We start from the raw sequence: 26,801 nt of genomic DNA on the forward strand, positions 1-26,801 counted from the left end.
TCTAAATGCAAGGAGTGTTAAGCAAGAGAAGCTGGATGACATGTCTTCTAGTCAAAGAGTTCAGGCAGTGGAAAATAGAGAGAGGCAGTTATCAAGTAGTGATATTACTTTGTAAAACCTAAACAAGAGTATTGGAATAAGCACAGACATGAAGAGCCAACTTTTATGACAGCTTTCATGTAAGAAGCCTTTCCCAGGGGCTGGGGATATGGCCTAGTGGCAAGAGTGCTTGCCTCATATACATGAAGCTCTGGGTTCAATTCCCCAGCACCACATATACAGAAAATGGCCATAAGTGACACTGTGGCTCAAGTGGCAGAGTGCTAGCCTTGAGCAAAAAGAAGCCAGGGACAGTGCTCAGGCTCTGAGTCCAAGCCCCAGGACTGGCCAAAAAAAAAAAAAAAGCCTTTCCCAATTGCCACTTCCTTTTTCCAATTTAAGGTCTTGGTCTCCTAAGTTGGGTGGTCAGAAAAAAATTTTTAAAAAAACTTCTAAGCTGAGATTTATAAGGCAGGACTTAAATGATATGAGTGAATCCCACGCAGAAGAGTGCATGGGAGTGATAAATAGTAATGACTGCACTGTTAGGTAGGAATCTTCTGGGCATGTCCAATCCATGAGTAGAAAGCCAATGCTGCTGAGGAGTAGTGAGCTGAGGGATGAGGAGGAGACAAGACAGAGGCAGCACTCAGGGCTTCACAGACTACCGTAGACTGCTGTGTGTTATTCTAATTGCAGTGGAGAAGCCATTGGAGGATTTTTGGCAAATGGCAGCTCATGATGCTATTAGATTATATGAACATTATGAAAAAATCATTTCCATTAAATAAGGAGTATGAAGGCAAGCGGGGCCAGAATAACCACAGTGGCATGTGCACATTGGCGGAAGCACTGTGCCAAACCCACCACTCTCCATGCAGAATTAAGATCCACAGTGCGTGGCCATGCTGGCAATGCTAGTCAGTGATCAACCTAATCTGCCATGAAATTGAGCCTTCTGGTATAAGTTAATCCAAAGAATAAGACACATGATGACATAACACTCCATTGCCACTAGGGTGCCTTTAGCTGATATTTGAGGGGAAGATCTGAAGCGTATTGCACATGTCATTGGGTAAAAGGCAGGTGGTCTGCCAAGTTCCAGGACTTTCTCCAGCAGCTCAGTACAGAAGAAACACATCTGAGCTGCCCAGAGCTCTGTGATTCTCCATCCCATTACCTCCTTAAAACCTGTTGCTACCTCTCCACCTGTATCCCCACACAACCTCATGAATGGGATCCTGTATCCAGTCTCATCCTCATATAATTCACTCTCCACACTGCATTGAGAATGATCTTTCTAGAAAAACAAATGAGCTCTAAGTCCACCAAGAGCCTCTTCATCCTATTACCTTCAGCAGAAAATCTAGCTCTTTTCATAACATGAACCAGCACTGGATACCACATCCATTCAACCCACTTCTTGCTTTGTCTCCTGTTAAATCTTCTGTATTCTGAATGGACTATGTTTTTGCACAAGCCCGGAACAGCCTTTCCCACCAACTGTGGCTAGCTTCTGTGTCAGTTCCCTAAATCAAAAGTCCTTTCTGATGAGAACTTTCCAAGCCCTTCTTCATCCCAGACCCCATTTCCTACCTCACCTTTGCCAGCCCTCAGCTTTGATGTGTGCCCACCTTAATGTATTGCCACCTTCCTATGCTTATCTCCACCTCAGAGTGCTGAGAACTCAAGAGCATACTTGTCTGCTTCTCTGTCAGACTGTGGGCAACCTGAGAGAAGGAACTATGTCTTTCTTTTCTTTACATTCCCGTCTTATAGCCCAGTATTGATGTTTCTCGTTTGTTTTCTGAATGAATAATAAGAGGCTAAACAGGAAAATGAAATCTAAGACAGTAGATTCAGTTCATAGGAACTGGACTTAGATTGTCCCCATTAATCTGATTGTCAGCTACTTTGCAAATAAAGGTCATTGATTTTAACATGGAGGATTCGGTGAGAACCAAAGACAAACATGCTTCCAGGAGAGAAAAAAATCAAGGTGCTCCTGGACAGAGGAAGTTGTCTATGATAGTGTGGAGCAATGCCCTCTATTCTGCATTTACAGAGAAACCCGGTGAGGCAGTCCTGAGCAGAAAACATTGACATCATGGCTTTAGTCCTCATGCTGAGGCCATTAGAGTGAGAAGCAGGTGGATGTTCTCTAGAGGTGTTAAGTCTGACCACTTTAAAAATTGTGCCCAAGAAGATGATATGACAGAGGTGCTTAAAATACAACTCCAAAGTAGTACAACATTCCAAAGTAGAATTTGTTTTTCCAGACCAGGCTCAAGTTTAGTAATAAATTATCATAACAACTACACAAAATGAGAGCCATGTCTTGGATCTTTCATATGCACTACATCCAGTATCTGGGATGGGTGAAGAGTAAACCTCAGAAACCACAGTGAAAACCCAAGTGAGATAGCATCACAGACCCCTTCCTTCTCATGTATTTCAACCTACCAACTAATCACAGCAGTTGGACTGATATTTGCTACCCAACTCCTGAAGTTTCTGTTAAGAGTCTCTTTGAGGGGCTGGGAATATGGCCTAGTTGCAAGAGTGATTGCCTTGTATACATGAAGCCCTGGGTTCAATTCCCCAGCACCCCATATATAGAAAACAGCCAGAAGTGGCGCTCTGACTCAAGTGGCAAAGTGCTAGCCTTGAGCAAAAAGAAGCCAGGGACGGTGCTCAGGCCTTGAGTCCAAGTTCCAGGACTGGCCAAAAAAAAAAAAAAAGTCTCTTTGAAATCATGTTTTCAGAGAGCCTACGAAGTACAAAACAAACGGTATCAATTTACTGAATTCAGCATTGAGCAAAAATAGGATAAGACTTAGAAGTCAGCAGTATGTACATTGGATCTTGCTATGAACTATTGCTTAAGTGGGGCGTTGCGAGCGATCTCTACGGCCAATGCCTGGAAGGCATGGGCGTCCGGACCCTTTGCACCCGGCGACGGCGCCCGACCTGCCGCCGCCGATTGGCTCTAGCTGAGAACACTTGCGTGGGCCGTAGCCACGTCGGGCTCAAATTCCTGGCGTAAACATTGGCTGCCACTCCCCGCCCCGAGAGATTTGCCCACAGCAGTCGCTGAATGAATGCGTCATCCAAAGCAGGAAAACCACCTTTGCAACCTTCTTCGGCTTTTGACGCGATTGCCCTGACGTCATAGCCTTGTGGAGGACCTCATGGATTCCACAGGAACTAGGAAGAGAAGGGTGGAGAAAACTCGAAGTAGCTGAGCCTCAGAACAAACTCCCTCACTTGGCACCTTCATTGTCCACAGAACCTGCCCTGTACTCTGGACCCTTTCCTTTCTACCGGCGCCCATCAGAATTAGGCTGCTTCTCCCTGGACGCCAAGCGTCAGTACCATGAAGATGCTCGAGCCCTCCGCAACTATAGCCCACCCCCCACCAATGGACCAAGCCCCAACTTTTGACCTCAGAGATGGATACACTGACCGATACAAACCTCGGGATGAGGAGATCAAAGAGAGGCTTGACCACTTGCTACGCTGGCTTCTGGAACACCGAGGCCAGCTGGAGGGGGGTCGAGGCTGGCTGGCAGGGCCCATAGTGATGTGGAGGGGGCATCTGACAAAGTTGCTGACAACACAATACGAGCTGCAGGAGGGATGGCAGTTGGCAGCTTCTCGGTTCCAGGGAACATTGTACCTGAGTGAGGTGGAGACAGCAGCTGCTCCGGAGCAGAGACTTAATCAGCCACCCCTTCTCCGGGAGTTTACGTACATGGGCTACAAGTTTGAGCAGTACATGTGTGCAGACAAACCTGGAGGCTCTCCAGACCTCTCTGGGAAGGTTAACATGAACGTGGCCTTCTGCTCTGTGCTACGCAGCCGCCTGGGAAACCACCCGCTGCTCTTCTCAGGGGAGGTAGACTGCACCTCAGGCCTCATCCCTGCAGGCCCCTGCCTGCTATGTGGAACTCAAGACCTCTAAAGAGATGCACAGTCCTGGCCAGTGGAGGAGCTTCTACAGATACAAGCTCCTAAAATGGTGGGCTCAGTCATTCCTTCTAGGGGTCCCAAATGTTGTTGCTGGCTTCCATACCCCAGAAGGTTTTGTCTGTTCCTTCAAGACCTTTCCTACCATGGAGATGTTTGAATATGTCAGAAATGACCGAGATGGCTGGAATCCCTCTGTGTGCATGAACTTCTGTGCTGCCTTCCTTTCTTTTGCACAAAGCACAGTTATCCAAGATGACCCCAGGCTTGTACATCTCTTCTCCTGGGAGCCTGGCCAACCGGTCACTGTATCTGTACATCGAGATAGCCCCTACACCTTCTTGCCCCCGTGGTATGTGGAAGCCATGGCCCAGGACCTCTTGGTCGACCCCTAAGACACCTTCCCCCAAGGACTGATGTTCTGAAGGGACTTATCCTATGTCAATGCACAGAGTAAATTCATATTTCTAAGTGAAAAAAAATATTGCTTAAATGTCAAGTTCAATATATATCCTACAAAATTAAGAAAACTTATGGAAGAGGTATGTTGGAGATGATGGGTGAGGATGTTGAAAGGGGTGACATTAATCAAGACATGTTGCATTCATTAACTGCTTTTTGCATGGCAACTCTTTTGTACAACTACTTAAAGATAACAAAAAAAAATATAATAACAGAAAAAACTGCCCAAGGATATAAAACAAATAAGGACTTGGAAGGAGCAGAGAAAGCCTCCTTTTCTACTCCCAGCTGGTGGGAATCCATCTAATTGCACTGTGAGTCACATCACTAGCTGTAGTCCACTCAGAATTCAGCCTCCAATGTCCAACACACAAACCAATTTCCGAGCAATTTTTCCAGTGAGTGCCCTGGTCCTGTTGATCTCACAATTACATCTAGAAACATTTAACCATGAGACATTTCAGTATACTGATCACTTGGTGTGGATTTCCTTTTAACGGGGTAGTTGCCACAGCCTGTACTTAAAAAAAAAAAATCCTCCTTCATCAGTTGAGCTCAAGTTATAGTATCAAAGGGAAGAAAAGATTTCTAGTCTCCTTATTGGTAAAAATTTCTATTAGAAAAATTACTAGATGATCTATGTTAGGGTCAAAGATGACTTTTTTTATGATACTAAACCATGTGGCATGTAGAAAGCCACAATGCCTGAAATCTGCTCTGACAGTCCCCTAAAATGTATGAAGTTCGGAATACAAATATTGAACTCAAAGGATGCAAATCAGTGTGTTCTTCATTGTTAGACATTCCTAAAGAATAATGGAATGGCAAAATATGGAACACAAGGGTTGAACGCAAAACCAGACAGCCCTCTTCTTCCCATCACATTCCATGTAAATCTTGGGACCACTGAGAATATACCTGCTGGCCAAGAGAATGTAAAGGACAGGGAGGGAGAAAGAAAGGGAGCTATGGAGGAGAAGGAAAGAGAGGCAGAAGCAAAGAAACAAAGGTGGGTTCAGTTAATTATCCACCCAGTCTTATGGATCTAGATAGAGAAGGCAGACTATAGGACTCCTGGGGCACCGCCTGCCAGTTCCATGTCTGGGCCTCTACAAGACAAGAAAAATACACAATACAAATAGTGGGATTAAACCCAGCTGTTCTTTAGGATCATTTGAGGAACTTTGGTAAGACATTGATTTCTAGCCCATACCCACTGGACATTCTGATTTAGTAGATCTGCCTGGGACACAGGAATCTGAATTTTGATAGAGTCCTCAGTTTGATCATTATTAGTGACCCTCTATTTTCTCTTCACTGGTGAGAAGGGATAATTTGAGCACAGATTGGCAAGTGTGAGGCAAAACATTGGCAACGTTGAAGGCTGGAGTGGGTTGGAGAGGAGTGCCTTCATGGTAAGTGTAACTTCTTCAAGTTCCCAGGGTGTCCAAAATCCACTTATTGATCCTTTCCACGAACATCACTGACTAAATGGCAGTAAACAGAATCAATAAACAACCAGATGGCCTTGAAATTTGCCAAGTGTAAGACAAGTGCACCCAATCATGGTCAGGCCAATATACACATGGTGAGCATCTCCGTCAACCTACTTACTTCAGGGCTTAGAAGGAAGAAAGTATGGCCCTGCTTCTCATAGGGCCTGATCCCATTCAACCTTCGTCACTCCTTAGACAATACATTTTTTCTTAACTTGGCCTTATTCCTATTTTCTGATTTTAAAGTGAATTCTTCTTTTATATGGCAGTTACTCAGATATTTAGAATTCTCCTTCTCCAGAGTAAGTCATTTCAGTTTATCACCTTTGTTTGTATTAATTCTGGCTTTTGTAAGGCAACTGGTATGTGCGAGCCTTCTAAAAGTATCTATAATATAAATATTAAATCATCATCATCAATGTGAAAAGGTCCATACAAAACCATTTATTTCCCTGTTCTGAAAGTTGGTTTTGTTTTTCAATATGTATTTCAATGATGTTGTTGTTTCCAAGCTGGTATATTGTCTAGGTTATTGGGAAGAAATTTAGGGTTCTGGCTCCTTTAAGCTGCTGAGATGACCTAATGAAGAAAATCTTCCTCTAGGAGAATGGGGTAACCATGCATAAGGTAAGGAGCACAGAAGACTAGCTTATATAGTACTGTAAATGATAATCTCAGGCAATGAGAGAATATGAGGGAAAGGAGACATACATGCTGGTGACTCCAGAGAGCAAGTGAGGTGTTCCCAAAGCAATACAGAGAAGGGTAGCCATCAGGACTAGTCTCTGAAACAAAATGAAACCTTTAAGAATCAGTAGGGCCAGGAACCTCAAAGAGATTTAGGGCATGCTAGAGATGAAACTTAACAGCTTTTCTGCAGCTTTGAAGGAAATCAGTTCTGAGGGGTAAAAATGTAATGTGAACATAGAATCTTTGGAGGTGAGTTAGCTTGTAGGGTTATGTATGCCTGTGAGAGCAATATCAGTTAATCCTTTGCTACATGGATAGTTGAGGTTCAGCAACCCAGATGATTTCCCTGTTTTGCTGAAATCAGGTAGAACATTTGACTTGGGAGTCTGATACTTGAGTTCTTCAGACCTGAGTAAGATCTTTCAAGCAGTTTCCTTCTCTGTGAGTCTCTGGTCTATACCAACCTGCCTTCCTCTTGAGTTTATCACAGGAATTAAGTGAGGAAAGAAACACAAACTTTATGGAAACTGTTACCCCCCGTGTGACCACACTTGAAGTAGGCAGTATCTTTGTTCCAAACCACTTAGATGGTACTATGGCAACAAACTAGGGCACAGTCATTACTGACATGCATTGCTTTGTCAGAAGGATCTTGTGTTGTCTACCACATTCCATCAAATTCTTCCTAATATAGGATCCTTCCCTGCTGACCAGGTTTTTCCATTGCCTATCTGTGTGACATCTGTCACTTACTCTGTCCCACTCACTACCTGCTTTTCCAAGTGGTGAGACATCATGTGTGTAGTGTATTGGTTCTGCCACTGGGGGACACTGTGGTGCCTGACCCCTGTAGTCTCTCCCCAGCCTCTCTTCACTACTGCCACAGTTCAGACACAGAACTCCATCAATAGCACCATGTTCTTTGTTGGCCCCAAGGATCATCGAATTTCCAGAGCACCCAAGTCACCAGTCCTGGTACAACCAGCTCTGCCTTTAACTTGTACCATCGGCCCCTGTCATCCATCCAACAGCCCTCCAGTGGACTCCACTTCTCAGCTTCCTGCTTAGCATTCAAATTTCAAATATATTTCGAAACTAAGCTCTTCAAGACACATGATTTAAGCTTCTCTTTCAGCTAATTAGATATTGTTCTACAAATTGTGCTATTCTATCTAAAAGATGAGCTGCAATTTTCTTCCCTTGCCCTCTCCTTAAACTTAAACTGAACTGTAAAACATGGCCATTTGATTGTTTAGAACAATTGGGAGATTATTTTGTACAGGGAATAGATATTCATCTTGGGGCTAATGCTGAACTTGTGTAGATGAGCTTGTTTTCCTGAATGACCGTCATAAATGAAGACCACAAAGACTTTGCTGACAGACCTCTTGCCAGATATAAGCAAAGGCTCTGGGTTCAATTCCCAGCACAGCATAAACAGACAAGTGCATGCATACATACATGCATACACACACACACACACACACACACACACACACACACACACACACGAAAAGTGTACATGACAGTGATCAGTGATTTTCCAGCCAGTGTATCTGTCACCAACTTCTGAGTAAGCAAGCATCACTAGAAGAATCAATACATCTTCACCCTGTAAAGTAGGAGATCATTTTTTGTTTTATGAATGAACAAACTGATACTTAAGGAAATCAAACTGTTTACCTCCAGTCAAGAAAATAGGTAAGCAGGCAAGCCAGACTGTGGATCCAGCTCTTTGGCCTTCAGATTCCATAAAACTATCTCTTGTCTGATATATCTGGCATCAGTTCACAAGGAAGAATATGAACTAATAAAGAGTTGCCACACTCGCACACTGTTTAGATTCATCAAGAATTCGTTACAGTGCTTGATGAGGTAACAACCATGAGACTCTTTAAGACCTTTTCTCATCCAAGGGTCTCTAGAGGCATGTAGTAGAAGGATCTTTTCTTGAATCTGCTTCTTTTCCTGTGCAGGGGGTCGAGTGTTTTCTCATCCTCAAGACTGTGCCCAGCATTTGATGAATGGAGACACTCTGAGTGGGGTGTACACTATCTTCCTCAATGGAGAGCTAAGCCAGAAGCTGCAGGTGTACTGCGACATGACCACGGATGGGGGTGGCTGGATTGTAAGTAGGTGCAGCTGCTCTCCTCACACACCCACATTCCAGGGTGCCAGTCTGCCCAGCTCAGCACCTCTCCATCTGAATGTCATCACCTTCTGGGTCATCCTTTCTTCCATCTTCACTGCCTTCAGGGTCCTGGCTCAGCAGCCCAATCATATATTTCTCCAGAAATAAGCATATGGAGTGGCCTGGCCCAAAGAAAGGCCCTGAGATGGCTGCTATTCTCCCTTCTACTCCTCCTAGGAGAGTGAATACATATGAGGATTGAGGGAAGATAGTGGTGGCTAAGAGAGACCCAGAGATCCTGCCAGCTCAGCCCTAAAGCTATATACATAATTATAAGGTAGGGGAGGGGGAGCCCCCTCCTTAGTGAGGTGATTGGAGAGCTGCCTGGAAAGGTGAGATAAAGGGCAGAGATTGGAAAACCACCTTTGTTTACAAGAACTAGCTCTGTCCTCACCCTTCTCTGGATTCCTGGTTCTTCCCTAGAGCTGTTGTAGACTTCAGGGAGTAGTCATGACTAGGAAAAGAGAGATACCTCTTGCTGACAAAGCAACGCCCATCGTCCTCAACAGGGCAGTGCAGAATGAAAGAAAATGGACAGCCCTGCCAATGCTCCAGCTGTCAACAAAGGCCATTGTGGGAATGTCAGAGCTCCCAAACCAGGTCCTGAAGCGGTGCAGGAACCGCTGAGTCTCTAGGGGATGGAAGCCCGCACTCTCCACCCTCCCACACAGACTTCCCTCTCATGGATTTGTCACACGATGCAGGAAAGGTAGTTTTTGAAGAGCTAACTGGTGGCTGTGCACCTAACAGCTACTCTTGGGAGACATTTTCTTTTATGTTTCTGACATATTTGTGCCTCTTTCTTAAAACATAATTGGAAATTGAAGCCGAGGCTGATGTATTGGAGGTTAGATGAAATTAGCACTTAAACAGCTGAGAAGTGAATGATATGCATTTGCTTTGCCTGCAATAAAACGATGACAGTGACTAGATGATTTGAAGTCAGTCTTGTTCGTTTGGTGAGGAATGCTTTCTACTACTCTTCATGCTGCTGAAGACTAATTTGAGAGTCAAACTTATTTCCTTTGACTATTTGAGAATTTGATATGTATCTGAAATCCTTTGCCACATGGCAGGGTGCAAATTAGCATCAATATCACACCCAAGGCTATTCCCCAGGAGCTTCTGCCCTTCCAGAAAAGGGCTGGGAGCATTCTCGACAAACACTGCTCTGTAAATACCCAGCTCTGTTGGGATATGTTCCTTACCTGGGTGTCTTTGCTATTGAGACAGAACCTGGTTACGTGCATTTTATTTATTATTTCTTTTCCTGAGCAGCCCTTCTCATTTTCCCCCTTTTTCCTCACAGGTATTTCAAAGGCGACAAAATGGCCAGACTGATTTTTTCCGCAAATGGGCTGAATACCGTGTTGGCTTTGGAAACCTGGAAGATGAGTTTTGGCTAGGTAACATCTGGTTCGCCTTTCCCTTGGTGGGTTGATCTGGCTTTTCTTTAAATCCATCTGTGCTCTGTCCCCATCTGAGAATATCAGGAACCTGGTGTCCATTGAGAAGTTAACAGCTTGTGAATTGCTTGCAGTACCACTCGCTCTGTGTGGCTCCACTATTGATCTGTTTTTATCTCGTTCTGATGTTTTCCTCTTTGCTCTGTCTCTTCCCATCCTCATTAATAGTCTTTTATGCTGATGGGGCTTGATGTGAAGCAACTATAAAATCAGTGTGCTGCCTGGGAGGGAAGGGAGCTCAGGGAGCAGCAGGCAGGCTGGACCTCTCTCCAAAGCCAGGCAATCAGCCAGCCAGCCTGCAGGTCAGGAGACAAATGAGGCCAGTCACTCTGCTCAGTTGCTGGGAAAGTGTCATTATCTGACTTGGGAAAGGAAGGGGAGGAAATGACAGTGACAATAGAGGTGATGGGCAATTTCCTAGAGTTCTGACATGGCTAGAGGTTTCGGTGGAGAATTGAACTAGTGTATGTAGGTAATGCACACCCAAGCCAGAAAGCAGTGGTGCCAATCCTGAAAGCCATCAGCCTGATCACCTGCATTTCTCTCTCCTTATTTTTCTTCTTTTGTGCCAGTATTCAAGGCCTGAGCATTTTCCCTCAGCTTTTCTGCTCAAGGCTAGCATTCTACCATGGGAGCCACAGCTCCACTTCTGGCTTTTTGCTGGTTTATTGGAGAAAAGAGTCTCGTGCACTTTTCGGTCTTGGCTACCATCAAACTGTTATCCCCAGATGTCAGCCTCTTAAATCTCTAGGATTACAGGTGTGAGCCTGTAATTACCAGCACCCACCTTCCCTGACCTTCTTAGTGAAATTTTCAAAGTAATTGATAAAGAGAGGTGGAAGAAAAGGTGAAATGATTGTGTTCCATATGGTCTCCTCTTGATACCAACCCCGCCACCATCTTGTCATCTAAGTCTCATCAGTTCTTCCCAGGTAACAATCCTCTAACCAAGCTCCCTGCCAACAAGACCACTAGCCACTCCATTACCCACCCAAACGCTAGAAGAATCTTCCTCATACTCGTTTTGTAAAGACTTGATGACTCCATACCACTACCAGGCAAATGCCAAACCCTTGGCCAAGGTATAAGGCCTGGCTACTCCCTCTAGAACCTGCTCTCCACTATTAAGTACCTCACCTGCTTATCCTTTAGCACCCCACACCAAACTCCAAATATGTAGACTCACTGATGCCTCTATGAAAAAAATATTCTCCCAGCTAATTGTCCTCTTTCCCCACCTCCACATATATTGGCAGCCATCTTCATATACTCATATTCTCAGCTAAATACCTCTTCCCCCACAGAATGTACCTTAATCAATTTTCTTACCTACTGACTATGGGGAAATGGGCCATACTCTTGTGCTCCAAATCTTAATCTAGTTGATGCTATCTCCCTCGACTACATTATGTAAGCTTTTGTCAGGACAAGAACTACATCATATTCATCTTTTAATACTGCTGCCTATTGTAGTGCCCACGGGATAGTAGATAGCTGAGGTCAATCAATGATAAGAACTTCTTTTTTTTAATTTAATTTATTTATTAATTGAACACAAATTTTTTGACAAGGTGTTGTGCAAAAAGGGTACAGTTACATAGTAGGGCAGTGTGTACATTTCTTGTGATATCTTATGCCCCGTTTTTCTATCCCTTCTCTAGGTCAGGTAGACATATATACAATATACAATGTATCAAGAACATATACAGTAGCCATGTGGCCACGCCCAAGAAAGTTCGCCTAGGGCTTTAAATGTAATGTTGATATTAGACAATATGTCGACAGTAGTCTTATATGAACATACATACATAGCTTCTGAGCTATTGTATTCCCCTGAGAGGTCAATTTTTGACCTTTATATGTTGAGTAATTGTTTGGTTTTAGTTACATACTGTTGGGTCGCTGCCCCAATCCTGTGGGGAATACTATTTGACAAGCAGTTTTTGGTTTCACAGACTTGGTCTCTACTGTCTCTCCGTCTCCCTTTGTTAACAGTCATGTATCAGGGAGATCATGCCCCTTTGTTTTCTGTGTTCTAGGCTTGTCTTGCTCAACATTATTTGTTCGAGTTCTGACCATTTCCCTGCGAATAACAATATTTCACCATTCCTAATCGCTATGTAGTATTCCATTGTGTATTAGTACCATATTTTTTTGATCCATTCGTCTGTGGAGGGGTGTCTGGGTTGTTTCCATATTTTGGCTATTGTGAATTGTGCCGCGATAAACATGGAAGTACAAATGTCTTTTTGATATCTTGGGTTTTGCTGTTCAGGATAGATGCCTAGGAGTGGTATGGCAGGGTCATAGGGTAGGTCTATATTGAGCTTTTTGAGAAACCTCCATACTGTTCTCCAAAGTGGTTGTACTAATTTGCACTCCCACCAACAATGGAGAAGGGTTCCTCTTTCCCCGCACCCAGCATTTGTTGTTGCCTGAGTTCAGGGTATAGGCCATTCTAACTGGGGTGAGGTGGTATCTCAGGGTTGTTCTTATTTGCATTTCCTTTGCTACCAGGATATTAAGCATTTCCTCATGTGTTTCTCTGCCATTTTTATATCTTCTCTTGTGAAGTCTCTCTTTAGCTCATTTGCCCATTTCCTAATAGGTATATTGGGCTTGGAGGGGCTTAGTTTTTTGAGTTCTCTGTAGATGACAGATATCAGGCCTTTGTCTGTTGCTGTGCTGGTAAATATCCTTTCCCATATGGTTGGCTGTCTTTCTAGTTTGGTGGCTATGTCCTTAGCTGTGCAGAAACTCTTTAATTTGTAGTAGTCCTATTTGTCGAGTCTCTCCCCTATTTGTTGTGCCCCTGGGACTCTATTCAGGAAGTTCCTTCCTGTGCCTATAAGTTCTAGCGTCTTTCCTACACTGTCCTTCAGTAGTTTCAAGGATTCAGGTCTGATATTGAGGTCCTTGATCCATTTTGAGTTGATCTTGGTGCATGGTGATAGGCTTGGGTCTACTTTGAGTTTTCTGCATATGGCTGCCCAGTTCTCCCAGCACCAGTAGTTGAAGAGGCTATGTTTATTCCATTGTATGTCTTTAGCTCCTTTGTCGAATATCAGCTGGCAATAAGAGTGCGGTTTTATTTCTGGATCTTCAGTTCTAATCCATTGGTCTTCCGATCTGTTTTTATACCAATACCAGGCTGTTTTTGTTATGAAGGCCCTGTAGTAGAGCTTGAAGTCTGGTATTGTGATACCTCCTGCACTGCTTTTTTTGCCTAGAATTGCTTTGGCTATTCTAGGTTTTTTGCTGCTCCATATGAATTTATGGATTGGTTTCTCTATTTCAGTGAAGAATGTGGCTGGGATTTTGATAGGGATTGCATCGAATTTGTATAACAATTTGGGCAATATGGCCATTTTCACTATATTGATTCTGCCTACCCATGACCATGGGAGGTCTTTCCACCTCCTTGTGTCTTCTTTGATTTCCCTTATTAGATTTTTATAGTTTTCATTAAATAGGTCCGTCACGTCATTGGTTAAGTTGATCCCTAGGTACTTTATTCTTTTTTTTGGCTACTGTAAATGGAATTGTTTCCATAATTTCCTTTTCTGTTTGTATATTGCTGGTGTACAGAAAAGCTGCTGACTTTTGTGGATTGATTTTGTATCCTGCCACTTTGCCAAATTGGTTTATTAGGTGTAGGAGTTTGGGTACTGAGTGTTTTGGGTCCTTCAAATATAAGATCATGTCGTCTGCCAATAGGGATAACTTGATTTCTTCCTTGCCGATGTGGATCCCTTTGATGTCCTCCTCTTGCCTTATTGCTATGGCTAGGGATTCCAGCACTATGTTGAAAAGAAGTGGGGAGAGTGGGCATCCTTGTCTTGTTCCTGAGTTTAGGAGGAATGATTAAGTTTCTCTCCATTTAATATAATATTAGCAGTTGGTCTATTGTATATAGCTTTTATTGTTTTGAGGAATGTTCTATCTATTCCTGTTCTCTCCAAAGCTTTTAATAGGTATGGCTGTTGTATTTTGTCAAAGGCTTTTTGGGCATCGACTGAGATAACAATGTAATTCTTAATTTTAGATCTGTTTATGTGGTGAATTACGTTGATTGATTTATGGATGTTGAACCGTCCTTGTGACTGTGGGATGAAGCCTACTTGGTCATGATGTATGATTTTCTTGATCAGTTTCTGGATCCTATTAGCTAATATTTTATTAAGGAGCTTTGCGTCTGTGTTCATTAGTGATATTGGTCTGTAGTTCTCTTTTTTTGTTGGGTCTTTGCCTGGTTTGGGAATGCGTATGATATTAGCTTCGTAGAATGAGTTTGGGATTTCTCTCTCTGTTTCTATTTCACGGAAGAGTTTGAGGAGTATTGGTATTAGCTCATCACTAAAGGTTTTGTAGAATTCGTTGGTGAATCCATCTGGGCCTGGGCTTTTCTTTGTTGGGAGGTTCTTGACTACCTCCTGTATCTCACTGTAAGTTATTGGTTTGTTTAGTTGATTTATTTCTTCTTGGTTCTGTTTGGGCAGTTTGTATTCTCTAAGAATTGATCCATTTCTGTAAAATTATTGTTTTTTGCTGAGTAGACGTTTTGGAAATAGCTCCTTATGATTGTTTGAATATTGTGTGTACTTCTTGTAATTTTTCCGGTGGAGTCCTTGATTTTACATATATGAGTCTCTTTTCTTCTTTTTTTTTGTAAGTCTTGTGAGGGGTCTGTCAATTTTATTTATTTTCTCAAAGAACCAGCTTTTAGTTTTATTTATTTGTTGAATGGTCTTTCTATTTTCAATCAGATTTATCTCTTCTTTAATCTTTGTGATCTCTCTCCTCCTAGTCATTTTAGATTCGGTCATTTCTTGTTTCTCCAGTTGTTTTAGTTTCATCATGAGGTTATTCACCTGCTCTGCTTCTATTCTTTTAATGTGAGTGCTGAGGGCAATGATCTTGCCCCTCAGTACTGCCTTAGCTGTGTCCCATAGGTTTCTTTGTGATGTGTTTTCATTGTCATTGTGGTTTATGAATTCGTTGATTTCATCTTTAATTTGGTCTGTGGCCCAAGTGTTGGATAGCAGTGTGGGGTTTAGCCTCCAAGAGTGTGTATAGCCTCTGTGGTATCCTTTGTTATTGAGGGTTACCTTTAATCCGCCTTGATCAGATATAATACATGGGATGACGTCAATACTTTTGTATTTGCTGAGTTTCTTTGTGTGGGCTATGACATGGTCTATTTTGGAATATGATCCATGGGCTGCTGAGAAGAAGGTGTATTGGGTCTCTGTAGAGTGGAAGATTCTGTATAGGTCTGTCAGATCCATTTGAGATATGGTGTTACTTAGGCCTTCAGCTCCCTTATTGATCCTCTGGGTGTTGGATCTGTCTCTTGGAGAGAGTGGGGTATTAAGGTCACCCACTATGATTGTGTTTGCGTCTATCTTGTTCTGTAATTCTGTGAGAATTTGCTTGACATATGTAGGGCCTCTTTTGTTTGGTGAGTATACATTTATCACCGTGATGTCTTGATTCTGGATTTTTCCTTGTATTAATATGGAGTGTCCTTCTTTGTCTTTTTGAGTTGATTTTAATGAAAAGTCCAGCTTGTCTGAGATCAGGATGGCTACACCTGCCGTTTTGGTAGGTGCGTTTGCTTGGTAGAACTTGCTCCATCTTTTCATTTGGAGCCTGTTTTTGTCTCTTGCTGTAAGGTGGGTCTCCTGTAGGCAGCAGATGTCAACTTTTTGTTTGCAGATCCATCCTGCCTCTTTATCGGAGAGTTTAAACCATTTATATTTAAAGAGATCAAGGATAAGAGTGTTTTTTTCTCCTTCCATTTTCTTGTTGGGCTGTTTTTTCCTCTTTTTTTTTCTTGTCTTTAGTGAGTTGTTCTTTCTGTTGGGCTTTGGCTATTGTAGTTTCTTTCTGTTTCTGTCTGTGTGTCTTGTACGATCTCTGTTGGGTGGGGCTCCCCTCTTAGAATTCGCTGTAGGGCTGGTTTTTTATTCACATACTCCTTTAGCTCCTCTTTGGTGTGGAAAGATCTGGTTTTCCCTTCGAATGTGAACTCCAATTTCGCTGGATATTTGTTCCGAGGTTGCATATTGTTAGCCTGAAGTACTTGGATGGTGTTCTTCCACTCACTTCGTGCTTGGTAAGTGTGGATAGGTCTGCAGTTATTCGAATCCTCTTCCCATTGTAGAAAATTTCTTTCTTCGCTTTGGCTGAATTCAGAATTTGCTCTTTAATCTTGAGATCTGAAGTCTTGAATATTATGTGCCTTGGGGTGGCTTTTCTGGGGTCTGGCCTGCCAGGTGTCCTATAGGCTTTGGTTACCTGGATGGGGTCCCTTGTGAGATTGGGGAAGTTTTCTGCAATAACTTTATTGAAAACATGTTTAAGCCCTCTGCTCTGGTATTCGGCTCCTTCTTCTATTCCAATTATGCGCAGATTATATCTCTTGTCTTTGTCCATTAGTTCCTGGATTAGTCTGCCCTGAAGCTTCACTGTTTCTTAGAGTGTGGTCATTTTCTGGTTGTTGTCGGCTGCTTCATCACCCAGACAAGAGATTCTGGATTCCATATGGTCAACTCTTTGTGTTGTGGATTCAATTGCGGAGTTTATGGATGTCAGAGAGCTATTTATGGTTGTCAGATCAGCTCTGATTGTGGAAATTTCTTCCTTTATTTATTTTTTTTCCAGTCCTGGGGCTTGGACTCAGGGCCTGAGCAGTATCCCTGGCTTCTTTTTGCTCAAGGCTAGCACTCTGCCACTTGAGCCACAGCGCCACTTCTGGCCATTTTCTGTATATGTGGTGCTGGGGAATTGAACCCAGGGCCTCATGTATAGGAGGCAAGCACTCTTGCCACTAGGCCATATCCCCAGCCAAAATTTCTTCCTTTAAAGAGTTGTATTTTAAATAGCAAAAGAGTTAAACTAGAGAAGAAAATTGTCTATTGAAAAGTTAAAACCAGATTGGTTGCAGCTGTGTTGAAAGAATTTGGGTTCTCAACAATTCCAACAAAGAGTTGAGAGATGTGGTAGAATCTTCTATGAGTCTTTATTGCTGTATATCCATATAGTAAAATTTGATGAAATATCAGTTTAATAATGAAATAAAAGGAATATGTCCATTTAAAAAAAGAGTTGTATTTTAAATCTATTTTTTCATGCATTTCAATTCTCAGGATGTTAAGGTCTTCTTTAAAGGAGGCTTGCATTGTATATAAGAACTTCTTGAAAAGTTATCAGATAAACAAACCTGTGTTTGCCAATGAAGATGATCAGAATATAAGTGAAGGGCAGGTACAGTGGTTCATGCCAATAGCGCCAGGTATTCAGGAGACAGCAATCAAAAAGACTGCAGTTTGAGACCAGCCTAGGAAAATAGCTAGGAAGATCTTCATCTCAGTTAATAAGCTTGGCATAGTGATACATACCTGTCATCCTAGCTGTGCAAGAAATGTGGTTAGAAGGACTGTGGTCCAAATCCAGTTTTGAACAAAACTCCAAGACCTTGTCCAAAAATAATAAAGCAAAAATGGTGGGGAGAGGGTGGCTCAAATGGTAGAACATTTGCCTAGCAAGTGAAAGGCTTGAGTTCAGTACTGCCAATATACCAACACACACACACACACACACACACACACACACTATATATATATATACTATATATATATATATATATATATATATATTGCACATGAATTAAGCTATCCAGAAACCGACAAGAATTGCTTAGAAACCTAGGCAACTCTACACCAATTTTATAATTTTTGTCATACTTTATAAACTATATCAGTGATCACCACTTAATTTTTTATCTAGTTAAGTCTATGTTTAACAAAATTTTATCCAAGACCAAAAATGAAAAAAAAAAAAACACTAGTTACTATGCGTCATAAACCAAAAGATATCTCAAAAATAAAAGCCATGGAAAGAAAGCAATGGGAATATGATCAAACTAGAGTTTAACACATGGACTCTAAGCCTCCTGGTATCTGCAGCTGCTGGTGCTGAAAACAGAGATCAGAAAGTGTTAGATGTTAAACAAGAACCCAGCTGACACTGAAGAGGTAAGGTCAGGGTTAGAGTTACAGTTTCTCCTTCATATATTGAGAAAAATTTATAGACTTCTGGACATGCTTTTCTTGCTGTTCATTGAAAGTTTTGAGTGCCTTGTTCCCACATATTTCTCAGAACATCAGAGATACCACACACACTAGGAAACACCCATCCTAACCTATGAGCTCCTGACAAGAAGGCCACAGATACCAAGGAGGGAAGACAGCCAACTCTTGGTGGAGACAGTGAGGGATATTTGGAGGATAGAAGAGGAAGGGGACAATAAAGGAAGCAAGGCAAGAATCCTCCCTGTCCCCAGAGGAAAGGTACTAATCAGAAAATGAGGTTAGGTTGGTTGAATGAAGACACATTATGGAACTTAAAAGAACATTGAAAAGAGAACTCTTGATGCTATAAGGAGTCGGGAGCCAGTAAGAGCTCTTGAACAGAGGTGAGTAAGATCATGTATAGGTCAGAAATAACATTCAAGTTTGGGGTAACATTATGACCCATGAAGCATGTCCTGTTGAAGTTTTAGAAGCAGAGCTTGAAATAGGGATTCTTATTCAAGTAACAAATGATTTCCAATAATGATGGGAAATCCCAAATCACTTCCTGCAGAGAACTCTTGTTCAAATTAGTTATTAGGGCAAGTCTTCTGACTAGTAGGATGGAAGAAGCAGGACGCATCCAGGAAAATTAAATGGGTCTTGGCTGGAGGTACAGTCTGCGTGAAGGCATCTGGGAAGGAAAGATGAAGTGACTCCAGTTGGTCAAGGCTGTGAAAGGCTATGAATTGCTGGCAGCTCCACTCCTGGCAGGATGGATCCACCTGCTGATTAAGGGCCTCCAGGCATGATATCGCCAGTAAACATTACATCTGTACAAGAGCAATTGAGGGCAGCCTGTGGGTCAGTGGCTTCCAAACAGCAGCCAACAGCCTTCCTTTTACAATCAAGGCACAACTTTATAGGTTGAACAGGATAAAGAGGCTGAAAGGTCTGGATGACCCTTAGCCAATCATTTTACTTCTCTGGACACAGCTTCCTCTTCTACAAAGCAAAGAGGTTGGCCTAAGTAATCTCTAAATTCCCTTCCGCTTCTGTAATTTTCTTATCCTATACCATGGCACCCTCAGATATTAGAGCAAGGCAAGAGGAGCCAGGCTCACTAAGCATATAAACATCAGAAAGATTCAGAAATCATCAACGGTGCAAGGAGACAGGTTCAAAGTTTAAGCAAACAGGTCAAAATCAGAGTCTCAGAATAGTAGGTTAGAAAATACATATGAGAAAATATCACTAAGGGGTATCTGGGCTCTACCAAAACTCTGGACTTACAGGAGTTTACCTTACAAGAACCTATTAGCCCACAGCCTGGGATGCTTAGAGGCCAGGCAGAAGACATATAAATGGGAATAACTTAACAGAAAGACCAATAAAGACTACAAGATGCAGTAGGTGCATTAGACAGAATGCAACCAGAGTCAGAAGCAGAGAACAATACGGATGCTCTTCAATTTATGATGAGGGTTGCATCCTGGTAAACCCATTATAAACTGAAATACTGTTAGATTGAAAATGCATTTAATACACATAGCTTGCCCAACACCATACTTAGCAATGCAGTACACTGTAGAGTCATTTACACCTGAGGCTCAGGGCTTATCCATTATTGGATCAAGCCTAGATGTAGGGACTTAGCATTCTTCAGCAAACTAGGGCTGGCCTATTTTGCAGGAGAGCATTTGGAGTTTGGAAGGATCTCTCTAAGAACAACTTGAGAAGGGTTGAGAGCAGAAGCAATCTAGATTACCTCTACCTAGCTGCCCTTTCCCTATAACATCTGTTTTCCCCTCTCATTTCCAAAGCTGCTAGGGACCAGGCTCAGCATATGCTTTGCTCTTCTCCACAGGGCTGGACAACATACACAGGATCACATCCCAGGGCCGCTACGAGCTCCGTGTGGACATGCGGGATGGACAGGAGACAGTCTTCGCCCATTATGACAAGTTCTCCGTGGAGGACAGCAGAAGCCTGTACAAACTCCGCATAGGAGGCTACAATGGCACTGCGGGTACCTATGGGCCCTGAGCAGACCCAAGGGTGGTGAGCATGAAGCAAGACAAGGAGCTCTTGTTCCAGACATGAGCTATGCTAGGATTCTCCACTAGCAGGAAAGGAGGAACAGGTAGCTAGGGATCCAATGGCTTGAGTCCTAATCCTCCTGACCACTCACTCACCAGGACATGGCATCATTTTCTCAAGACTTTTGTTTGCTCATCTGGAAAATTGTAATAACTGTATCTTCCCACTTCACAGACTGCAGAAAAACAATTGCAATCATTGTCATATGAGTGCCCTTAAAGTTTAAAAAAATGCAATGTGAAAGCAAAGGATTCCTTTTTTTATATAAATTAACCATTCAGTGAAAGCAGAGCCATCTCTCCTCTAGCAAGAAATCTCTCTTGCAATGGCATCTAGGAAAACCATCTTTGAACTAATGAAAATAATACGGATTGCCAATCTTCTGAGATGCTCCCTCACCCACCACCCACTTGGGGGCCCCCTTCCACCAAGCAGAAGAGCGCCACCTCTGTCAGCTCTTCGCAGTAACAGTTATTCAGCCATGCTGCTTCTGGGCTCTGCCCTTCTATTTCCTGCATTCTGTTACAACCCATTTCATAAAGCCTGTTGTGCCCAATACTCTATTGTTTGGTACATGATGTTATTGGCCCTTTCACTACTCCAAATTTAGAGCTAAATGCTGGCATTTAATTTTACCAACATTTCTGATGCCTTCTTGGAATTAAGAAGAACTTCAAGGTGCTGCCCTGCCAATTACTGCATCTGCTCAATTATTTTTTTCTCTCAGCCAGGTATTGTTATTCCAAAGAGATGGTACACTCTTCTTTGTTACTATTCATATTCAAGATCACTGGAAAAGGAAATCAGACAAGTCTGAAGAGCCCTAAGAAAAGGTCCAATTTGAGCATAAAATAGTCACTGAAATGGACGTATTAGACAAGATGTCAGACTAAATCATTTAGAAAATAACAGATGCTATTCACTGCCTAGATTAGAATTATACCTGAAGAAAAGCTATTCCTGTTTCACTGCAGGGATAGAAGAAGCAAGCCCTCCTCTCCTCCCTCTTCTTTCTCCTTCTTCCTTCAAGCCCACACTTTATTTGTCTATCATGGGCCCAGTCTCTGCTGCCTCTGTTCCAGCCTTATTTCCTGGCTGGAGCCCACCGAGGGAAGAACTTTCAGATAGTATTCAATTCTCATGTGTCAGACACAAATCCTGCCAACAGTTTAGATGATCATTAGAAATTAATTATGATTCATTTCTCACCTGGTACATTAAGTCCATCTTCTTCAGAAGATGAAAATCTGGGGTTAGTTAGGCTGCCCCACATCTAGGAAATCCCACACAATGGTGGCTCTAGAGCACCAGGCTTTGAGTTATGAAAGGCCCATTTCCCCTCTTGTCTGCATCATTTAATAATGCCCAACACCCCCCCCCCGCCCTTATTTTTAGTTGTTGCTCATTTTTACTGGCAACCAGCCAGCATAGGACCTCCAAATCCAAGTGAAGTGTCTTCTGCCACTCCCCATTCCTCAACACAGATGACAACATCCAACTCACTAAGTAGGACTGTGCTTGGATTCAACATGGAAATGCCAAGACAAGTTATCAGAAAGAAGTCATGAACAAATCCTTAGGATTTCCAGTGCAATCAGGAGGTGATGCAGATGTATAAAGCTCTCTGTAAGATCTAAACATTTAGTTCCTGAAAAGAACCACTGAGAAGTCACTCACTACACAATAAATGGCACTTGCTTCCTATGGAAGGGTGCTCAAAGAAGGGTATCTGGGAGGTTGAGGAGGCTCCATGAAGGCAGCTCATTTGAATGGGATCCCCGATAGTGAGGAAAACATGCTCTGAACAAGAAGTCCACAGGGAGCAGCTGCTTTGGAGGGAGGAGTCTGTGACAGGCCAGCTAGCCAGCACTGAATGTGAGCTCAGAAGGGACAGAAAGAGATTGGAGGAGGAGGAAGTGAAGGATGAGGCACCAGGACCTGGACATCCTTGACACCAAGGAGCAGAGAACTTAGTCTTGACATAGTGGGCAGTGGGGAGCCTTGTCAATGCTGAGTGTTACAATGGAAGTGGAGTTTTAGGAACATCAGTTGGACAATCCCAAATAGGATAAAGTAAATCTGAGTAAAGAACAGACACTAGCTAGTGGCTACTATATTAATCCCAGTAGAAGATAATAAGAGCCTTGGCCAGTGTCAGGAAGAGAAAGGTATAAATGTAAATGGTGGTCATGAGAGAAAAGCATGATGCAGTTAATTCACTGAATCTCTGAGGGAGATATATGAGGCAGAAATGGGGAAGGAAACTATTACTACTACTTTTTTTAGATAAAAGACGTGAGTATGATTCAAGATGAAGAGGAAGTAAAAATGCTCAGAAATAGGAGGGGAAAAATAAGAGTAAGAATCCCTTTCTCTTATCCAGGACTAGGAAGAGATGACAAAAAAATATGTTCCAAGTGATGAAATTAAATCTATATACACACAAAACCTGAATCCTTCTAGACTGGAAGGACAAAATGAAGAGTACAGCATAGAGACAACAATATGCTGCTTTAAAGACGCCCCCTTGGGCAGGAAGGGGAATCTTCCCCATAAAATAAAGATAGTCCACTGGGTGCTAGTAGTTCATGCCTGTAAGCCTAACTAACCAGGAAACTGAGATCTGAGGACTGCAGTTCCAAGCCAGGCTGGGCAGAAAAGTCCATGAGACTCTTGTCTCCAATGGGCCACCAAAAAGGCAGAAGTGGAGTTGTGTGACTCAAGTAATAGAGTGCTAGCCTTGAGCAAAAAGACTAAGCTCAAGGACAGAGATCAAGCCCTAAGTTCAAGTCCCAGAACATGTGCATGCGCATGCACACAAATAACAGAATAAATACATACATAAATAAAGAAAATCCCGTTGAGAGTTATGCTGGAATGCATTAGGGACACCGAGTGGCCACTGTGGATCTAGCTCCAAAGCCCCTGAATATATGTCCCTCCTCGTGGAAAACAGCCTGGGATGCAGCTAAGATAACTTTCATCCTGTAGGTAGTATGAGACCCCTTCACAACATCCCTAACCACAGGTCCTTTCAAAAGTTTTGTCAGACATTATAAATGAATGATAGTCAAACACTCAATTCATATGAAGCCCTGCACGACATCACGACATGCCCAGCAAGAGTCCACTCAGCCCCCATTTACATCTGAGTGTAGAAGCCTCACTGAGCTTTAGGCAGCCTATACCACTCGTGAACAACTCTGATGTAGGTGATGTCTCTTCTTATATTGAACCAAGAAATGCATCTTTACAGTCTCCACCTGCCAATCCTCGTTCTTTTTCACAGTGTTTATTTCATGGCATTTTTTTCTCAGTAGCCTGTCAGATATTTGGCAGTCATGATCAATGACCCGGTCTCCCCTGTATAAGCCCACTGTTCCCCAACACACATTTCTCTTTGGCACGGCTCTGGTATCTTCAGCATCCTGTATCCTGTAGATAGAACCTCTGGTTGGCTCATTTCCTTCTTCACAAGTGGCACCAAGTTCTAAATATGGGCTTTAGGGTATAATCTGACATAGGCTGGTGATCCTGGGAAATCCAGGCTGAACCCACAGTAAAGACCCAGAATGGCCCAAGTCAGCATGGCTAGTCTTGGTCTCCAGTGGAGATAAGAGGACCTATGAGGGTTCTGTGTCCCATGCGGGCCTGGAGGCGTTGAGACAGGTTGTGCCAGCAGAGGTCTCAGCCAAAGACTGGGGAAGAAAAAGTGACTTGGAGAGAGCAGCCTGTAGATAGTACCCACACACCATAAAGTGAGGATATGGTCAGCACAGCCAGGCCGAGGAACTGAGTGGGACAGGAAAGGTAAGCAAGTGTTCTGTATGTGGTTGCCATAGATTCTGGGAGGGGATCTGTAAATGCAGGATCTTTTAAAAAATTCTGTCCCACATGGAATCCTCATGCATGTTCTCCTTTGCAGGAGACTCCCTCAGCTACCACCAGGGGCGCCCTTTCTCCACAGAGGACAGAGACAACGATGTCGCAGTCACAAACTGTGCCATGTCATACAAAGGCGCTTGGTGGTATAAGAACTGCCATAGGACCAACCTCAACGGGAAGTACGGAGAGTCTCGACACAGTCAGGTAGGCACTGCTCTGTGGGCATTCAGGGCAACCCAAAGCACAGAACCCTCAGCGTTGCATTGCAAGGCTCATGTGAGTCCTACATTTCCCTTAAAAAAAAAAAAGTACTTTGAGAAAAATCTGTCATGGAGAGAACAGTTATACAAATGCTGAAGTATGCATAGGACAGGGAGGAAGCCCAAGGAAGGGAAGGAAAACCTTTTTGCTGAGATGTAGAACTCACCTGGAGAGGCCTTGACCATCAGGAGCTTCCATTGCATTTTCTTATGGGAGGAGCTCCTCTATTCTGGGCACTGTTTCACAGGCTCTGTGCCCCACCCCCCCAACGAGGGAACCAGGCAGAGGTCAGAAATAGCCAAGTAAAAGAGATTGTGTTTCCCCAATAGACTGCAAATCTATCCACAAACTAGGCTGGATGACAGGGAGCCAGCTGGACCAACTGGGATCTTCTCATATTGAGCAGAGGAAGGCCAAATCCAGAAAAGCCCCTTATTTCAAGGCCCCCCCCAGATGATTGAACATCCCAGGTGAAAGCTATGCCAGTCTCCCTTCAGGAGTGGAAATCAAACAGATATACTCTTCACAATGCTTCCCCTCATTGGAGATTTTGAAATTCACCACTAGCTACTACTCCATTCCACAACTGAAGGCCAGAATATGTAAAGCTGACAGCATGTTCCCAGTAAAGACTCAGACCCTGAGTTTCTTGAAGGAGAAAGCTAGAAAGAGACTCAGCCACAAAGCTACTCATTAGCTGTCAATAACTACATTGGCATGTTGGATTTCATGCTCCGATCATTCAGTTTCTTTTCAAGTAGAGAATTCTGTGGAGGAGGGAAGGGTGATCTGACATGTGCTCTTTCTTGTACCTAGGGGATCAACTGGTACCATTGGAAAGGTCACGAGTTCTCCATCCCCTTTGTGGAAATGAAAATGCGTCCCTACAACCACCGTCTCTCAGCAGGGAGGAAACGACGGGCCTTACAGTTTTGAGCAGTGGGCAGCCGGGAACCAAACGATATTTTCTGTCATTTGTTTGTATTTTATAATATGAGACTCGGGGGAGGGAGGGCAATAGTCATGTGCTTTGCAACATACATATTAAGAGTTTTTGAAGGAAGCAGGGACATCGCAGATATCAGCTGACTACCATCCATCTGCTCATAGTTTCTGCTGCCTTGGAGCCTGACTCTGGGACTGCCTTCTCCCTCCTCCAGTCATCCCTAATTAACCCCTCCTTTCCTATCTAGAAGGAAAGGGGATAAGCTGTGGGCTGCAGATGCTTATGGTGACAGTCACAGGCCTTCCATGTATTTGTGATCCCATCACAAGCCTTCAATGGCCAAGTAATCAATCATACCAGCTGAGAAGAAACCTCAGCAACAGGGCTTGGCCAACAACTTCCCACAAAAAGGAGGAAAATATCAACAACCCAAATCCTTTGTAATGGGCCAAAGATCCTCATCCTCTGTGATTCCTGTGTTTTGCAACCCAACCCATCAGTCCCTCACCAAATTTCATTCTACCTTAGTTCTACCTGTTTTACAATCTCATTCTCAAGGCAGATGCTATTTGCTCCTGGCTGTGTGACAAAGGGTTTCTGGTCACTGTTCTCACTATTTACCAGTCAGTAACTTTCCTTGATGGTGGAAGAGGAAAATATTATTAATAATAATATTATTATTATTATTTTAGCGGTTTGAGGTCATAAATTGAGGAAGGAACAGAAGAGTAAGAAATTAGGGCACCTCTCATAGAAATGACAGCTCACATAAGAAACAGATCATTCCAGGTTCCAACTTCTGATCTGATTTTTCAAGGGTTATACTTTCGGAATTGCACATGGAAAGCCTTCTTTCTGTCCTCAGTCAGACTCTCCTGAAGCAGTGGCCTTAGTAAGAGTCAGAAGATAAAGTTATATGAACAGCCAGTCATTCTTCCAACTGACAGTCCTGGGAGAAACTGTAATGTTTGGGCTTGTTGTATTGTTTTGTTTTGTTTTGTTTTGCTCCTATGTGAAAGAGAAATGACCCCTTAATGAGGTGAGATCATGAGAAACTTTTCTCCATCTTCTTCTATTATTCAGCCTTTGAAAGGAAAAATGAGAAGTGCCAGAGGAAATTACATCTAGAAATCCAGAGGTGAGAGGGGAGGGCTGCGGGCCTGTCTCTCATGTGATGAGATGTGCTGTCTTCACCAGCTTGATTTGATTTTTAAGCCCTGG

At 43.0% G+C, this 26,801-nt stretch overlaps 1 protein-coding gene and 1 pseudogene across 2 annotated transcripts in view; both read left to right on the top strand.

Annotated features, from left to right (window-relative positions):
• Tnr (tenascin R) overlaps positions 1–26,154 on the top strand; it is a 420,853-nt gene extending 394,699 nt beyond the window's left edge. For both annotated transcript variants that reach the window (XM_048356899.1, XM_048356900.1), the window contains 5 exons: positions 8,633–8,784; positions 10,157–10,253; positions 20,256–20,417; positions 24,414–24,577; positions 25,451–26,154. In XM_048356899.1, coding sequence (XP_048212856.1) covers positions 8,633–8,784; positions 10,157–10,253; positions 20,256–20,417; positions 24,414–24,577; positions 25,451–25,570 — 695 coding nt within the window. In that variant the 3' untranslated portion in view covers positions 25,571–26,154. The remainder of the gene's footprint in view (positions 1–8,632; positions 8,785–10,156; positions 10,254–20,255; positions 20,418–24,413; positions 24,578–25,450) is intronic.
• On the top strand, positions 1,981–4,425 carry LOC125359758 (annotated as a pseudogene).
• Positions 26,155–26,801: the final 647 nt, after the last annotated feature.

This window comes from Perognathus longimembris, chromosome 11 (genome assembly GCF_023159225.1).
Source record: "Perognathus longimembris pacificus isolate PPM17 chromosome 11, ASM2315922v1, whole genome shotgun sequence".
Taxonomy (NCBI): Eukaryota; Metazoa; Chordata; class Mammalia; order Rodentia; family Heteromyidae; genus Perognathus; species Perognathus longimembris.